The sequence below is a fragment of the Peromyscus eremicus genome, chromosome X (genome assembly GCF_949786415.1).
Source record: "Peromyscus eremicus chromosome X, PerEre_H2_v1, whole genome shotgun sequence".
Lineage (NCBI taxonomy): Eukaryota > Metazoa > Chordata > Mammalia > Rodentia > Cricetidae > Peromyscus > Peromyscus eremicus.
This window is the reverse complement of record NC_081439.1, coordinates 65,390,886-65,409,526: the sequence shown is the minus strand read 5'-3', so window position 1 is coordinate 65,409,526 and position 18,641 is coordinate 65,390,886. Positions and strand designations below refer to the sequence as shown.

Here is an 18,641-nt window from a genome sequence, read left to right as displayed (position 1 = left end):
TGCTTAGTATGGTCAAGGAACTCTCTTGGGTTGATAAAGGAAAAATAAAGTTCCTTCTTTGAAGGAAGTTGTTTCCTGATAGCAAAGTTATCTTAACCTAAAAGAAAAACAATACAATGCTACATATGAAGACAAAATTTTATGGCACTATAAATATAGCAAGTGGGTATGGATTGAAAAAACCACATGATGAAGATAGAAATCAGCTTTGAAGAGACAATAGAATTCAAATCATAACAAAAAATTGACATTCTCAATGATATAAGCAAAGAGTAATAGTAATGAGTAAAGTGAATTTAAAGAAAGTACCCCATTGTAATTTAGGCAATAAACACATAAATAAATAAACATATAAAACAAAAAAGATATTAGAGATATTAGGAATATAAAACGTGTTGCAATTTTAGTGGATATTTTTACTTATGAGCATAAATATTTAGAATTAAATTTCAAATAAAGGAAAGACAAAGATTTTGAGTAAGAGAACGACACTGAATAATGAAGAAGTGTTTGTAGAATAAATGGTCTTCTTTTGCAATATATATAATAGTTGATTAGTTTGGAAGTTATTAGCTTTTGCATTTTAGATGTGTGTGCTTCATTATAATAACAGCAGAGGTTAGGTAGTTAGTAAGAGATCAGGGGAGAAGAGGGGAGTTTCCAAGGAAGGAGAAACAGAATAAAGTATTATAAAAAGATTAAAAGGAAATGAGAATAGGAGGGGTAAATGAGGAAGGGGATGGGAGGGCAGGATAAAAGAGGGAATTTGAGGAGGAATAACTAATACCATGGAAACCTACTACAGTAGAAACTTTCATATATATATATATATATATATATATATATATATATATATATATATATCAATAATCACCATATAATGGGGGAGACAATGCCCCAACTAGACATCTTATTCTACCAAGTAAAACACCCTGAACTAGGAGAAGGTTATATCTTGTTTGGTCACTGGAAAGAGAGATTCCAGGGGCCCTCTCAAATATTACAGATTATTGTCAATGTTATTTATTATCCTCTACAACCTGACTGTGGGGTCCTATTGCTAAAGACATCACTTATATACAGCACCAAGCATGGAGAAATCAAGCTGCTGCCCAATTACAAGCTTCATCCCTATTGACTAACATTCATGATGCTGAAAGGTACCATGCATACTACTGGAGGAGAAAAGTAATTATCACTATCACACAACTATAAACTCTGAGACATACAAAAGTACCTGTGTGCAAGATAGTCACAAATATTGTTGGAACAGACAATGTTTTTTTTTATTGGATTTAATGGCCATACTGTGAGATGGAACCCATCCCTAACACCGTTAATGTGTCCAAGAACATGAGAGTCTATAGGTCATGGACTCTAAGGGGATATCTACTACTATTATTCTGCCAAATGAACATAGCTATAAAACTATAGCTAATGACATATCCCTCACCAGAAGAAGCTGCTTCTTGCAGTAGTTGGGAACTAACACAGAGACCCACAACTGGACCATGTGCAAGCAGTTGGAGACTTTGAAGTACTCAGGCCTAAATGTCTTTATCAACCCCCTCTTCTCAAGGTTTAGTTATCTATGCAGAAGTTGAAGTAAAAAGATTTTAAGAGCCAGAGGTGGGGGATGACTCCAAGGAAACAGTAAAACAGGGCTGACTCACATATAAATTCATAGAGACAGTTAGAGCCTACACAAGAAAAACAGTTTTCCCCAAGTGACACTGAGTATGGCAGTCCTATGATCAGGAGTAGTTCAAAAACACAAAATGGACTCATGTTTTTTTTTGTGTGTGTGTTTGTGCATATTTTTGTTTGTATGGTATTTTTACCTTTTTGTTGGTTTGTTGGTTTTAGTTTTTCTCTTTTGATAAAGACAAAGAAAATGTAGTTCGGTGAATAGGGAAGTGGGGAGAATCTAGGGAAACTTGGGGGAGGGGAAAGAATATGATTAAAATATATTTTGTGGAAAAACTTTTAAGCCCATAAATTAGAATAAGCCTGTTAAACATGACGTTTGTATAAAACCAAGTTTCATAACAAGAAAAAAGCTTGGATGTTAGATGAAATTTTTGAACTTAATTGATAATAGTACGAAGAAGAAATTTACACACAAAACATTTGGAATTAATATTCATATTTATATGATAGTCACATCTGAATCCACCACCACTACAAACAACAAAAATGTTAGTTTTTAGTAAAGGGTAATCCATCTTCAATTAAGAATGTACTTTTTGAAATCCTCAAAAAAAAGAGGGGAAGGGATATGATGAATAGGCAAATCTCTCTTGAGAGGAAAAGGATATGGTCAGAGTATATAGGCATGCTAACAAAGCACAAATAGGAGAAATATGTGGTTAATTATATAAATAAGAAAATGTGAGAATATACTGGTTGAATTTGAAAGACATTTTTCTGACAATTTACAAACTATTTCTCATAACTAGTATCATACGGTTAGTTGCCATTTTTTCCATGTAATTAAAAGGCCATATATTTTAAAAGGCAAAATCATGTAGCAACATTCTTTTCAATTAATACAACAGGGACAAATACCAGTATAATATAAACAAAGTAATGACTTTGTTAGGAGACACAAAATGTAGGAGCAGAATGTTGAAAGGTCAGTATTTTTCAGTATGGAGACTGTAAAAACTGTTTCTGAGAATTCAGCCTAGTGAGATCTTTCAGCAGGTGAAGGAGCTTAGTGCTAACCCTGATGACCTCAGTTTAATACCCAGGATCTACACAGTGGAAGGAGAGAAACAATGTCTGCAAGTGGTCCTTTGATTTCCACTCACTCTGTGGTATGCCTTTCCCAACAAACAAACAAACAAATAAAATAAAAAGGAGGGATTTAATATTTTACCACTATACATCATCTTTTCAGAAATCTAGCTAGCTAGTACCAGAAAATGGTTTTAATACTTTTTTGAAATAGATATTAATTTAACCCAAACCACTCAACTTTTAAAAATGAATAAACCAAATTAGGACAATTTAATCTCCACTTTTCTTTAAGGCTGGCTATTTGGCATGACAAATCCCTAATTATAAAGATAAGCTCATCATTTACGTATGCCTCTTAAATGCTTTGTAATTTTGACACTATGGAGTTTCTATGGAACTATAACCAACCATGTTTTGTTATCTTAAATAATGATAAAATTGAAACTATGTGCTTTTATGAAATCTTCATTGAAATCTGAGGGGGCTAGGTAGAATGATTTGTTATTTCTTAATGTTACAGTTTAGTATTAGTTGATATGGGAATGCAACTAAGTAACTCTATATTATATCTGAAGTTATTTCTATTAAAATATCTACACAAATCTCGTTTACTTATATATAGCTTGGTAAATGTTTCCAAACTTATTATATGAAAAGATTTAGGTGATAGATATGCACTTCAGTGTAGGAAATTTACTTTTTACATGTAAGACTGGAGGTTTAAATAATCTAACTAATAGGTGTACATTCCTGTCAGAGTGGTCTGGAAGCATTTTAAAATGTGTTCTTTGTGTGTTTGAACAGTAGAAGACTAACTGATTCTATTTCTCTTGGAGAAGAGTCTGAGGACTCTTTGTTGGGTAGAAAAAAATGGAGATGTCTGAATAAAATAATTCACTGTGCTTACCATGGGAAATTTTGTCCCTTGTATTCTGAATCTGGTGGGCTAAATAAAGTATTTGATTTACTCAAACATGTTCCTAGGTTTCTGCCCTTCCTTCAGTCCAGTATACCATACACCCACCTACCAATCTATCTAGACTTCTAAATACCCACCTATCCACTAGAAGTGATAATTTTTAATGAAAATTTCTGTTGGCCCCCCAAAGACTGAACTTTTGGCATATCACACAGCAAAGCTAATAATAAGCCTTGAGGTAATTTTTAAGACTGCATTAAACCTGCTGTCCCACTGTGTATTCAGCCTACATACCTTTAACCTGCCTTTAAGAACTCCCCATGGGAGGCCATACCTTTTTGGAGGAGGAGGGAGGTTTGAGCTATGGTGGAATTCTGGGGGGAAGCAGGAAGAGGGATGTCAGGGGGATCTGTGGTTGGTATGTGGAATGAATAAAAATTTCTTAATAAAAAAAGAAATCAATGTAACCTTACTTGCCTTGGATTTTTTATGCAATCAGCTTTTGTTAACTACATTAGTGCACAGTTTTAATCTTCTGATATGTATTTGTCCATGCCCCTGATGTAGAGTAATATATGTGTATGCATATGTTGGGTTAATCAGTTGCTGAAGTCAGCAGGTTGGAAGCAACCTTGTATAACAAATATCTGCCACAAATATTGAAAGGAACCTGTGGATATAACTTGATAATGTGTGTTTGCAGTTTAGTAATCTATGTCAGTTATGTTAGTAAAATTACTTTTTCCCATGTAAAACACTGTTAAAGATCTCTATAAAAAATCCTTAATTCCTTTCCCATGTCATGCTTTCTACTCTGCCTAATAAATACAGATCAAAACTCTGTGTTAGGAACAGACAGAATCCACTGGGGGAGAAGTGTAAAGTTCAAGTTTGGGTTCACTCTTAGTCAAATTAATTCATGTGGAAGTATGTTTTTATTTCTTAGTGTACTATTTATTTTGGTGTCCCAGAGGAGGAACATTTGATGAGTTAATGAAGCACCCACCCCCTCACCCATCTATCCATCTATCCATCCATCCATCCACCTATCTACCTATCTACCTATCTACCTATCTACCTATCTACCTATCATCTATTTATCTATCTATCTATCTATCTATCTATCTACCTACCTATCTACCTATCTACCTATCTATCTATTATCTATCTATCTGTTTTTCCATCCATCCATCCATCCATCCATCCATCCATCCATCCATCCATCTTTTCATTCATTCAAAAAGCACTGCTGCCCTACCTTATAATATCATTATTAAATGTTGGAATTAAGAGAAACTAATAGGAAAAAACATCACAGACTGAGTGGAATGCAGCATGATGATCTCATTATCAGTATTATGTACACAATATCATGTGACAATAAGGCAAAACTGATTAATTTTGGGGCAAAATTTCACAAAAGAACCAATACTTGAGCTTCATGAATGTTGGAGAATATAAAATAATTATCAAAGCAGAGAAAGAAGGAGAAGAAATGTAAACACAGTAGGAAGTTATTAAAAGGCCCAAAGAGTTAGAACATATGGAGTATTGGTGAATATAGGAGTTTTTATAGTATGGCTAGTATGGAGTTGAGGTTGAAAGGTTGCTAAAATTTCCAGGGATGTGTATGTTTTGCTAAGGTGTTAAAGCTACTAAAATCAACTTAGATACATAGAGGTAGGGCTCATTAAAGTGATTTCTTCCAATAGTTCATGGTAGCATGGTTTTATTTACATACAAATAATATTATGAGAGGACAGACTTTATCTAAGGTCTCAAATTCTAGTAACAAGTGGAACATTTCTTAAGCCTTTAAATTTATCTCTCACCAATAGTGAATTTCTCAATACTTGCAATGAATTTAAGTGACTTACCATTGATAGATGTTGAGTGAGTGGAATATAATCAAGTTTACATTTCACTGACGAACTCACTGTTTCAGGTTCAATGGTAATTGGCTAAAAACAAAAGTGAAATAAGTTTAAATACTGAGACTAATTTGATAAGAAAAGGAAACCACAGCTATTTATAGTAGGTACAGACAGGTGAATTAGGATTTTTAATATTTCTATGAAAATTGCAACATCATAAACACATGTACACTGGTATACATAAACAGTGCATGAAAAAATAGCTTCCTATATGTTAGACATTATTCTGAGTTTTTGGGGCATGTTAACTCTTTAAATCCTTATAAAAAACAACCTTATGATGTAGATACAATTATTACAGATATGAAGAAACCAAGACATGGAGAAATAAATTAATCTGATTAGTAATTAAGTTATGGAACTGAGATTTGAACTCAAGAAGCCTAAGAATGGAGTCAACACTTTTAATCACTAAACCAGTTTAATAAATTTTAGAAGTCTAAATTTAGCAGCATCATGTGAAATGGTTTGAGAATTTTCTATGAAACAATACATGTCAGATTCAATTTTAGTGCTTTATAAATACTAACTTATTTAGTATGGCTTGGTGTTATATTGATATTAACTTTATTTGAACACCTGAATGAATATATTATATAAAATATATTATATTGTCTTAATCTCTCTTCAACTAAAGAAATTGCTTTACTAGCATACCTAAAGAAGTAGATTACTAAAATATTTTATAATCCAGAAAGTAGAAAATATATAGTATCAGGATTTTATCATGCAGAAAACAGACAACCAACAAATGAGTAATAAGAGTAAATGATTAAAATATTTCATCAAAGAAAACTCAAGAACAGAGATGGCCTGGCTGATGATTTCTAACAAACATATAGAAAAAAATCATACCATCAATTTTTCTTAAATTGTTTCATGAAACTGACCAAAAAGTAATTTTTTCAAACTCATTCTACAAGGTCTTTCTATGAGACAAAACCAAACAATTACAGGAAAACAACATAAAACAAAGCCATGAACCAGCACTCTTAACTAATTTAAGAATCTTCAACAAAACATTAGCAAACGAAATCCAAAAATGTATGAAAGGTTGTTAACTGTGATCATGTAGAATTCACCCTAACTTCCAAAGGGGGCTCAACATGAATGAATCAATAAGGATGGTAAAAACATGGACAGAATAAATAATGAAACCATATAATTATCTCTGTAAGTACAAAATTCAACATAAGAATGCCAAAAAATTAGGTACAGAAGGAGTATACTTAGATATAATAAAAACCAATAAAAATAAGGAAACAAATAATAGTACACTGTATGGAGAAAAGCTAAAAGCTTTCTGTATTAAATCTGGTACAAGCCAAGTATGTGCATTACAACAAGTTCATCCATTTAATTCAACATACTACTGGAAGACCTAATCTGAATAGTTAACATAAACAAATGAACAAATAAATAAGACATTAAAATAAGACTTTTCCTAAGTCAAATTATCCCTATTTATAGATAGATATGAATTTATACATTCTTAAGAAAAATCTATTACAACTAATATATGTGTTCTTATTCTCAGTGCTGGAGATTGATACTGGGGCCTCATACATGTTGGACAATCATTCTACCACTGACCTTCATTTCTAGTCACTAAGATTAATAAACTAATTCAGTCAAGTTTAGACCTACATAAACAATATATAAAAATCAGTAGCATCAAAAAATGCCATTTACAATAGCTACAAAAAATTAAAATATTTGGCAATAGATATAACCAAAGAATTGAAAGACCAGAAAAATTCAAATTATGGTATGTTGAAAGAAATTGTAAAAAATACAAAAATGACAAGATGTATTATATTTATAGATTGGGAGATAAAGTATTATTAAAATGTACATGCTACTCAAAGCAATTTATAGATTCTTGCCCTCTTTTGAAACAACAGTGATGTTTTTGTTTGTTCGTTTGTTTGAGACAGAGTTTCCCTGTGTAGCCTTGGCTGTCCTGGGACTCACTCTGTAGACCAGGCTGCCTCAAACTCACAGAGATCCATCTGCCTCTGTTTCCCAAGTATTTAGATTAAAGACATGCATCACCAACACTTGGCCAAAATACCAGTGATACTTTTAGCATGATAAAAAAAATCCTAAAATTTTATTGGAACCACTATAACTCTATACATCTAAAGTGATCTTGAGCAAAAATAGCAAACAGGAGATGTAACTATCTGTTGCTTTGGTAACCAAAACAGAATGGTATTGCCATAAAAATAACCACATATATCAGTGGAACAAATAACCTAGAAGTGAGTCTATACATTTACAACCAGTTGAAATTTGACAATCCTAAAAACACACATTGTAGAACGGATAGTATTTTCAATAAGTGATGGTGGGCAAACTGGATGTCCACATTTGGTTTATTTTAAAACAACTCCTACTGTCTACTAGTTACAAAAAAGTCAATCTAAAATAGCTCAATGTCTTAAATGTAAGGTCAGAAATGCATGAAAACTATGAGAATAAAATGTGAGAAATATTTCTAGCAAATGACAGGGTGAGGCTTTTTTTAACATATCTCAAAACACAGGAAATAAAGGTTTAAAAAGACAAATGGTATTCTATAGCAATCACCAGAGTGAACAAAATAACTTACAGAACTGGAAAAATATTTAAAATTGGTCATCCAACAAATGGTGGTGATATGAGAAGATAAAGAAATCAAAGTCCCAGTAGCATGCAAATAAATAGACCAATTAAAAATTAGCATTTGCTTCCAAAAGTCATTTCCTAAAAGACATGAAAATGGTCAATATGTATGAAAAAAATATTCAATATTATTAATAACCAGAGAAATGAAAGCCAAAACCAAAATGAGGTTATTACTTTACTCCAAACAGATTACTACTAGCATAAGATAAATGATAACACATGAGGATATGGAAAAATGCAACCCTTGAACACAGTTAATGAGAATTTAAATTAGTACAGCTATTACAGAAAAGAATATGGAGGTTCCTAAAAAATATACAAAACAAAATAGAAAATACAACTTTTGCAAGATCCATTAGTTCTATTCCTCAGTGTATATCCAAAGGAAAAGAAACCAGTAAAACAAAGAGATACATTCATCCACTCATCCCCATTCATTGTAGCACTATTCTCAAAATATAATAAATGAAAATAACTTATATGACTATAAATGGGTGAAGTAAATGTAATATGCACACATACAAAACACACACACACAAATAATACTATTCAGTAAGAGAAGATGTTATCATTTGTAACAACATGTCATGTGAGATAATTCAGGCAGAGAATGACAAGCATCATTTGATTTCACTCATTTGTGGAATCCAAGAAAATGTACCATATATAAAGAAATAGAATAGTGGTCACCAGAGGCTGATAAGAATAAGGAGAAGAAGAGTTTGGGAAGATTGACCACTGTATACTAAGCTAAAGTTAAATGGAATTAGTAAGTTCTGGTGTGCAACTGCATACAAGGTAACTATAGTGATTACGTTATAGTGATTATATAGATACTTTATCTTGTTTGCTATATAATTTGTGATGAAAATATTTAAAATCTAGTTTCTCAGAAAATTTCAAATATATTAAAATATTATTAACTGTAATCATCTAACCATATAATAGGTAACAAAAACATTTTATTAGAAGTACTTGATATAAGGAATAGAGAATTTATTATCCAAATAATTATATTCTTAATAGTAGAGAAGATACTTTGGAGAACTTATTCCACTTACAAATAAAGTGAATTCACTGTTGAATAATATGCATAATGTGACTCAAATTTTCTGAACACCATTTATATATGAAATTTAACACAACACAGAATTGAGGGACAATGATTTTGAATTCTAGTTTTGATAATTATAAAGAATATATGTTTGTAAAAGTGAAACTCCAAGTCTTGGTTTCTTCATTTATAAGAGATGCTATTAAAACCTTCCTCATGTTTGTTTTACAGATTGAATAAGATGCTATGAATGAAGTGTTTTGTATCTAGGTACCACAAAATAATGACTATTCTTTTTCTTCACAATATCAAACAAAGCACTACATTAATCAATGTATGCTTTAATGGATATCCACTTTGAAGAAATGACCTTAAACAGTTTAACATAAAGTATTGGTAGGGTCCTTACTCTGAAAAATTCAAACCTGCTTTTGAAGATTTAAACCCACTGTTTTTGTTGGATCAGTATAATATTTAATAGTAGTGTTGCAGTTAAGAATAACAAAGCAATGCTGGGGCTGGGATTCATTGGTAGAGTGTTCACTCAGCATGCATAGGACCCTTAAGTTTGAGAGTCAGAATAACTCAAACAAAAAAGCCTTAATATAATGGTAAGGTATAATTCACAAGTTTACTGACTCATTCATACTATGGATTTTAGTTATTATGCTGTCTTTTGGCTCAATTCCTAAAACTGCCCTCAGCCACTTACTATGATATTTAAATTCAGTAATGCTAATTGACTAATAGTTCCAGTGGTTTCACAGCACCGTTTTATTATTAACAGGAATTCTCAAGATAAAACAAAGTGTTGAGTGATTAGAGACTATTGAAAGGTAAAATATCCTCTAAACAGCTGAAAGTCTATTTTCAGATTATCATTTTAATCTTATTTGATGAGGTAGAAGTCATTTTGTACTAATACAGCTGAAAGATTAAAAACAATGAACTACTTTTATACTGAAAAAGTACTCAGGAAGCTTACCTTTACAATGTATGTGGATATAAAATGGGATTATACCACCTTTCAATGTTAGAGTGAGATATATTTTAGAACACATACTTTCTATAAAAAATAAGTTTCTCTATCCTTTCATTATTTTTTACTTTATCCTCATTTTTAAGTTAATAATATGGTTTGAAGTTAAATATTAGGCCTGTGAATATCTTACAAATGTCAGTTCTGTGGATAACTTAGAAAAGTCAGGAAAGATATGTACTAAATGTTTAAATGTGAATACATTTGAGCAAAAAAAATTTTATTTTTTTCTTGATATAATTTTAAAACTGAGGAAAAAGTGAAGTAAATTCTATCTCATGACAAAAAAATTCAGACTTAGGCTAGAAACATTTTAAATCCTATTTATTATACCATATGTAAACAATACTTTTATAAATTATATTATGCATAATATTTTACATGACAAAGTAAACATGTAGATTATGGTTATGGAATATAGTATATCAGGTACAATATATTTAGCATCTATACTATATCACTATAACTACAAATTAGGCAAATTTTTTTCCTCATGACTTTATTTCCTCAAATTTTCTTTACTTCAAGATTAGTGTTTAACATAGTCATAGTTTTCACTTGGCTAGCTAATGAATATTTTCTTTTTAAATGTGCACATTTTCAATATTTTTTTTGCTTTAAATTTACTATCTTTATAAATATACTATGCCATCAGACATTCAAGGGAAATCAGTATTTTTTTTCTACACGGAGTTTTTTAGTCTTAACAGACACGTATAACAAGCTACCAAAACAGACTTAAAAGAGACACTTTGTAAATTTATTTATATTTGGTGGCATACAGCATAAATAAATAAACCATGAAAACATTTTAAAAGAACAGGCAATTTTTTAGACTAACTACAAATCAAGATTTTACAAATCAATTAGATCACTAGCAGCTACAAACTACATTAATTTTTTCTAGATTTTTATTCTTGCACATAGTAAGGACCCTATAAATGTTTAACTAAGTTGAAAATAAAATTAAAGAGCTGAATGAAGTAAAAAATGCAACAGAAGATTAAGAAACACTATAAGAAGTATGTTGACATTGAAAATATTTTAAAAAAATCCTTCAGTGAAACTTGGAGCAAGACAATAATGATGCATACTGTACTGTGAGGTATGAATATGAGGATAAGTATGAGAGCCTACCAAAATTTAAGAACTGAAATACACAGGGGATGGCAACTTTAATCCTTGTCTTTATAAAGAATGTTAAGATACAGAAATAGTAAGAAAAACATTCGAGTTCACACATAAAGGATATTATAATGATTAAAAACTTTGGTTACTACACTTCTGAACCAATTGTCAGGTATTGCTTGATAAAGAACAAAGGGACACTAAACAAATGACATAATCATTTGGTTATATAAGGGTTAGATGACCATAAATTACAAGATGTGCTATATAATTTCCCCAAGTACACAATTGCTTTCAAGTGTTCAGAAGCAAGCCTTTTCGTTTTTAATTAATGAGATTAAATTAATAAATGGAGGTTTCTTTAAAAAGTACTAAAATTCCAACAAAAGTATTCATGTTCAGTGCTAGTAGTTGAGCATTTTTTATGTTACTGGATATGGGAATTGGAAAAGATGCTTACTCATGTGCCAATAACAAAAATAATAAAGCAAAAGTTTTTATTTTAAGCAGATTCTTCTTGAACTATATTTTTTAAGACAGAAGAAAAGAGTGGCTGTCAAAAACAAGCATCTTATGGACCAATATAATTAAGGAGGAACGAAGCATATATAGCCTACGAGTTAAAGTAGACTGAATGATTCTAGATAGAATACAGCAATACAGTGTAGTACTATTTTCTTTAGTAATTTTATTGTTATTGTTTGAATTATGATTACAAAGATTTGATGTTTTCAACGGTCTGCCCAAACCTCATTTTCGCCTATATTACTTTTGTGAACAATTCTGTAGAGTATGATCATCATGTGTGGTGGTATTGTGTTTCCCAAAATATTGTGTATCTTAAACTTATCTGGGGTTAGAGAACAGAAAAGCCACAAGATACTTAGGCTAGAAAATGTTAGCACACACCTTTAATCCTAGCATTCCAGAGACAGAAATCCCTCTGGATCTCTGTGAGTTCAAGGCCACATTGGAAACAGCCAGGCATGGTGACTCACGCCTTTAATCCCAAAAAGCAGCCTTTAATCCCAGGGAGTGGTGGTAGAAAACAGAAAGGTTTATAAGGCATAAGGACCAGAAACTAGCAGCATTTGGCTGGTTAAGCATTTGGCTGGTTAAGCATTTGGCTGGTTAAGCATTTGGCTGGTTAAGCTTTTAGGTTTCGAGCACAGTTCAGCTGAGAGCCATTGGGATGAGGACACAGAAGCCTCCATTCTGAGGAAACAAGACCAGCTGAGAAGTTGGCCAGGTAAGGTTAGCTGTGGCTTGTTCTGTCCCTCTGATCTACCAGCATTGACCCCAACTGGCCTTGGGTTTGATTTTATTAATAAGAACTTCTAAGATTCATGCTACAATCATGTTTCCTTTCTTTTTTTTTTAAGAGTTTGCGATGTTAGTATACTTTTTAAAAAAGTTTATACTTATTTATTATATATACAATGTTCTGCCTGCATGTTTGCCTGCATGCTAAAAGAGGGCACCATATCTCATTATAGATGGTTGTGAGCCACCATGTTGTTGCTGGGAATTGAACTCAAGACCTTTGGAAGAGTAGCCAGTGCTCTTAACCAATGAGCCATCTCTCCAGCCAGCATGATTTTTTTTTTCTTTTTTTTTTGTTTTTTTGAGACAGAGTTTCTCTGTGTAGTTTTGGTGCCTGTCCTGGATCTCACTCTGTAGACCTGGCTAGCCTCAAACTCAGAGATCCACCTGGCTCTGCCTCCCGAGTACTGGGATTAAAGGCATGCACCACTGCCGCCCAGCAGCATGATCATTTTATGAATTAAAATATATATAGCAAAATATAATAACTTGATAAATATTAATTATCATAATTTTTAAGAAGGCTAATTAATAAAGGCTTTATAAAGCACATTGTCAACTAGCTTTAACCACTGGTAAGAAATTGGGAGAAGCAAAAATCCTAAAATCTGTTTGAGAAAAAGAGAACAGCATTAACAGCAACATAGGATACAAAAGGCAGTAGTGCACAACTACAAGAAATTTGATTTAATTTGCCTAGTGAGAAACAACATAGTCTCTGGATAAGATTAAAACATTTGATTTTTCAAGGTATTTTTCTGCTTTAATGTACATACAGGCAAAATGACTGAAGTCATTTTTAATAGTACTGTTTCAATCATATCAAGAATTGGACTTCAAGATTCAAAAAATAAAACTGAATTATTTGCTTTAAAGCTTTCTGTAAATTTACAAATGTTATGATTTATAGAATATATACAACTGAAACAGATAACCTATGTAGGATCCAGAGGGGAAAACTGTAGAGTATTTAAAAGCAGAAACAAATTAACTCTAATGAGCATAATGAAAAATCAACAAAAATCCTATCCCACCAATTATAGAAGCATTCAAATAAAACTGATTTCTGGATTCACTTCTAGCTTCAAGCTCTGGTCTTTATTCTACATTAAATTGGTGATTTTTCTCTTGAAATCTCAAATGGACTTTTAGCACTACTAGTTAATATTTTGCTCCAAGTTATAACTCTTTTTTTAAGTTATGAAACTAAGAACAACCTTATTGTCATTACAAACCATCATACATTTTCACAATTCAAAAGGATATTTTGGTAAATACTACACATGAACAAACATCTCTGTTCTTAATGGTTGTAATTGGCAACAATACAATTGGGCACATCTCTTTTGGTTAGGATTACATTATGAAAGATTAATTCAAAGGATAAAAGAACTTTTGAAAAAAATTAAAATCCTTAGGGAATATGTACTTGTTTTATTTTTCCCAATTCTATAGATACATAATAATCGGTCTATATTTTATCAACAATCTCATTTAATTCCCATGGCAGTGAAGAAAAACAGATTTCTAATTTTTTTTTTTTTTGGTTTTTCGAGACAGGGTTTCTCTGTGTAGCTTTGTGCCTTTCCTGGATCTTGCTCTGTAGACCAGGCTGGCCTTGAACTCACAAAGATCCACCTGGCTCTGCCTCCCGAGTGCTGGGATTAAAGGCACGTGCCACCACTGCCCCGGCTCAGATTCCTAATTTTAAAATACAAAGCTTCCAACAAACTGAAAGCATCCCCTAAGATAAAAATACACAACTGGTTGGTAGTATTTCTGCTAATGAATTAGAAGTTAGTTTTTAAAATCACTCAAATATCAATATCCATTTTTGTTTATACAGCTATGATTATAGTAATCTTTATTTGAAACAGGTAGAAGATAGCATGAATTTAATATTATTTCAGCCTCAGAATAGGATAAAATTAAAATTATTATAAACTTCTGCATAGGATTTGCTTGTTTTTGAACTTCTAATTAGTTGATAACTACAATTCTGTATACTGCTATCAATAAATATGGATAGGTTTAACAGTGAAATTGGCAGAAAAAAGGGCTAACAACAAGTCTTGCCTACACATAATCAGTGAGAAAACCTGAAAAATTATTATAACAAACTTTCAGAATTTGTAAACAAACAAAATTCTTGCAGAAATTGGTAAGTATTCAAGAAAAATGGAGACTCTCTGTAAAAACAATGAAGTTTGTGACAATTCCATGTCTTACCATTATTTTTCCTGCTTGTGATAAGTCAATAACCTGAAACTGTGGTGAAAGCAAAAAGCCTAGGAGACCATAGAAAATGAACACTTTTGATGATCCTTCAAAACTCTACTCTGCATAAGTGTCATTGTTTTATCTAACTGGAAATGGAAGATTCTCACACATAGGGCTGTTTGACTTGATGAAAAACATTCACCTAGTGTGAAACCTTTCTTTTGGGGCATTTGTAGAAAATAATTAGAGGCATCTGCTTAAGTAATCAGCAGCTGTCTGAAGTATGGATAGCAGATGGGCAAACAGTAAGCTAAACAAAAAATCAAAAAGGAAAATTGATGAATGTTACGTTCACTGTAGTTTTTATAAACACTAACATATTCACACAGAATCTGCAAAGATATAGCTAGGCTATATGTATGTGCTCCCAGGGTTGAGAACATATTCAAGAAACACTCATAAATCCCCTAAGCTCTTATCAATTACATTGATGTTCTTGGAAAGTATGAATGCTAAGAACAGAAATGTCATCTGATTACTGAAGCTGAATGTTTATCAATACTACTAAATGCATCATTAAAGGAGTAAACACAATTATTTCACCTGCGTTCTCCTGAAAACACAACTTGAACAATTTTAAGTTATGCATCTTTAGCCTCTGTAAAACTGTATTTGTAAATTTCTATGAAAATAACCATCATTCACTTTCTTTTATTCAAACTTTCCTTAACCATTTGTAGAAAACACTATGCACTTTTTGAACATATCAAATGTATGTCGCAAGGAACAGACTAAAGCACACAAAAGAGTACGAAATTGTACCTTTGGTTATCACATAATAGTCACGTACTTTTTTCCAATTTGACACTGACTGCATTATTTCCACTATTCTTAGATCTCCCCATATTCCTACTCTTTTTAGTATCACAGTAGGTACTGAAGAATATTAAAGGAGTTCCTATCATTGAAATACTTGAAAATTAAATACGTATACGTGTGTAAATAGCATCCAATATGCATAAGAAATGCACACAACTTAATAGCAAACTGAAAAATAGTGAAGTTAATGGACAAACGACCAAAATAGCCACTTTTTTTCTAAAGAAGATATAGAAATGGCAAAAACTAAATGTAAATATACTCAGTTTCACTTATCATCAGGGAACTTCATATACTTCATATAAAAAACTAGCCAATATCACCCCACATCTGCTAGGATGCTAATACTCAAAAGATTAAAGACATATACATGTTAATGTAGATGTCGGGAAAGCAATCATTGTGCAATGCTAGTGGAAAAGAAAGCTGTTACTACTATCACCAAAAAACCCACTATTAAGTTTCCTTAAATAATAAAACATAAAAATATCTACTTGTGCTGATTAGTGTTTTGTCAACTTGATACAAGCTAGTTATCTAGAAAGAGGGTTCTTAGTTGAAAAGCTGCACCCATTAGACTACCCTGTAGGAAAGACTGTGGGACTTTGTCTAGATTAATAATTGATGTAGGAGGATGTAACCCACAGTGGCAATCCACCCCTGGCCAGGTGGTCGTGGGTTACTGTGGGAGCTCGTTCTCGGGTTCCTCATGGCTTTACCCAGCAGGTCCGCATAGAGGATGATTAGGACCACTGGCCTGAGTGCAGGTGTCTGAGATGGTCTGCATTTGGCTGTGCTGGGGGAAGAGGTCTTTTGCTCCACCCCTTGGCGTCTCTATAAAAACCCTGGGGCAGAGACAGTCAGGCCGTTGGAAAAGGTTCCAGGACCTCTCGAGGCTATCCTTTATTTTCTGTCTGTTTATCTCAGCAAGATTCTCCGCAATAAATTCTTCTATCTAATATTTCCTGCTGCTCACACTCAAGAAAACTCTGGGGAACTGTGGGGGTGGTGGGAAAACGCCCCACAGAATGGAGCCATGAACAGGGACTAAAGAAAAAAGAAAAAAAAGGGACTAAAGAAAAAAAGGGGGGACTAAAAAAAGGGGGGACTAAAAGACAAATGAACAGGGACTAAAGACAAAGTAATAGGGACTAAAGATAAAGGAAAATAATAGTTTTATTACAGAGTTTTTGGCGAAAGTGTGGGTCAGCCCTGCCAGTAGAAAGGCATGCCGGTGTTATGGAAAATATATACTTTATATATATATAAAGTATAAATTATATATATACTTTATATATATAAAGTATAAAGTATATATAATATATATAATATATTATATATATATATAATATATATATTATTGAGAGGCAGGGGTTTTATCCTCGAGAGAAAAGGAAAGCAGACTGGAAGGATGTCCGATGCTAGAGCGAAATTCTCTTCTGTCAAAATTTTTTGTCTTCTATCCCTTTCTCAATTTCTGTGAAAAATAAGTATAAGGCATAGGGTAGTAATATAGTGTAGGAAAAACTTAGAAGTGTAAGATCGTGTAGGAAAAAATAAGTAAGGCAACTAGACAAAAAAACTCTTCAATTTTCTAACTTTGGGGGCTATGAATGCAAACTGGGGGGAAAAATCTATCTTTGGGCTTTGTGGGTAGTAAAAAAGCTCTTCTTTGAGCTTATGGGGAAGAAAAAGTTTCTTATGGAAGCTTTTGACCTGGGAACAGCTGAAATGCAAAGTCCAAGTGGCAGGAGAAAGTGATTTCTCCCTGAGGCAAAAATGGGGGTGTAAAAAGCCAAAGTTTAAAGTTCAGAAGTTTTGGAAAAAGTTGGTCTTTCTTTCTCCTGGGAGGAAAAAAAATCTCTTAAACTATAAAGCTTTTCTTGGAAAATTTGGGGGGGGGGAATCTCTCTAAAAAGCCTTAATCTTTCTCAAAAACTCTCTTAAAAAACTTAAAAACTAAAGCCTTTAACTTTCTCTCACAGAAGGACAAAAATTAGAATCACCTGAAGATTAGTATGGGGACCACCTGTGATTAGCTCTAAGGGAAAACAACAAACCTCTTAAGACAGCAAAACCTCTAAGTTCTCTTTCAAGCTTTAAAAATCCTCCCTGCAATGCAGGAAGCAGGGACAATTTTCTAAAAACCTCTTCTAAGCTCTGTGTCCTCAAACTAGTAAAAGACAGTGGAAACGCTTGGGAGAGTGTGGGTAAAGAGATACAGAGCCCAAAAGGGCAGGAAACTTTACCTGAGAAAAGCAAAAAAGCCACGCTTTTCAGTTACAACTGAGCTGAGGCATCAAGGGTTTTGAGTGAGCGTTTCAGAATGAAAAGGTGCTCCTAATCATCCTAATGCAAAAATCCCCTGAAGCAATGCAAACTGTTAGCATTGTATCCTGCTTCTGACCAAAAACCCAGAGGCGACTGGCCAGTGTCTCTGAGTTGGAGTGCATTTCGGGGATACTAGGGTTCCTGCAGTGGTAAACTTCCTGGAGCACAGAGCTGAGGCAGGAAGGTGCAGGACCCAGGGGAAGAATGCTAATGAACAAACAAAACTAAAGCCGGTGGGAACTGCACAGTTGTCCACTTTCCTACAAGTCCCGGGTTGATAGGTCCACAGCTGAAAAAAGAAATCTGAGAAAAGCTTTCCTATCAAAGTAAGGACCTTTTTGGGAAAACAGTAAAGCCGAACTGTGTCTGAAGCAGTTGTGCTGCTGAGTCAGAGAGCCCAGC

The 18,641-nt window shown here is 32.9% G+C and overlaps 1 protein-coding gene across 2 annotated transcripts in view; it reads right to left on the bottom strand.

Annotated features, from left to right (window-relative positions):
- LOC131899055 (uncharacterized) overlaps window positions 1–18,641 on the bottom strand; it is a 372,739-nt gene that overhangs the window by 202,329 nt on the left and 151,769 nt on the right. For both annotated transcript variants that reach the window (XM_059250423.1, XM_059250424.1), the window contains exon 8: window positions 5,539–5,622. In XM_059250423.1, coding sequence (XP_059106406.1) covers window positions 5,539–5,622 — 84 coding nt within the window. The remainder of the gene's footprint in view (window positions 1–5,538; window positions 5,623–18,641) is intronic.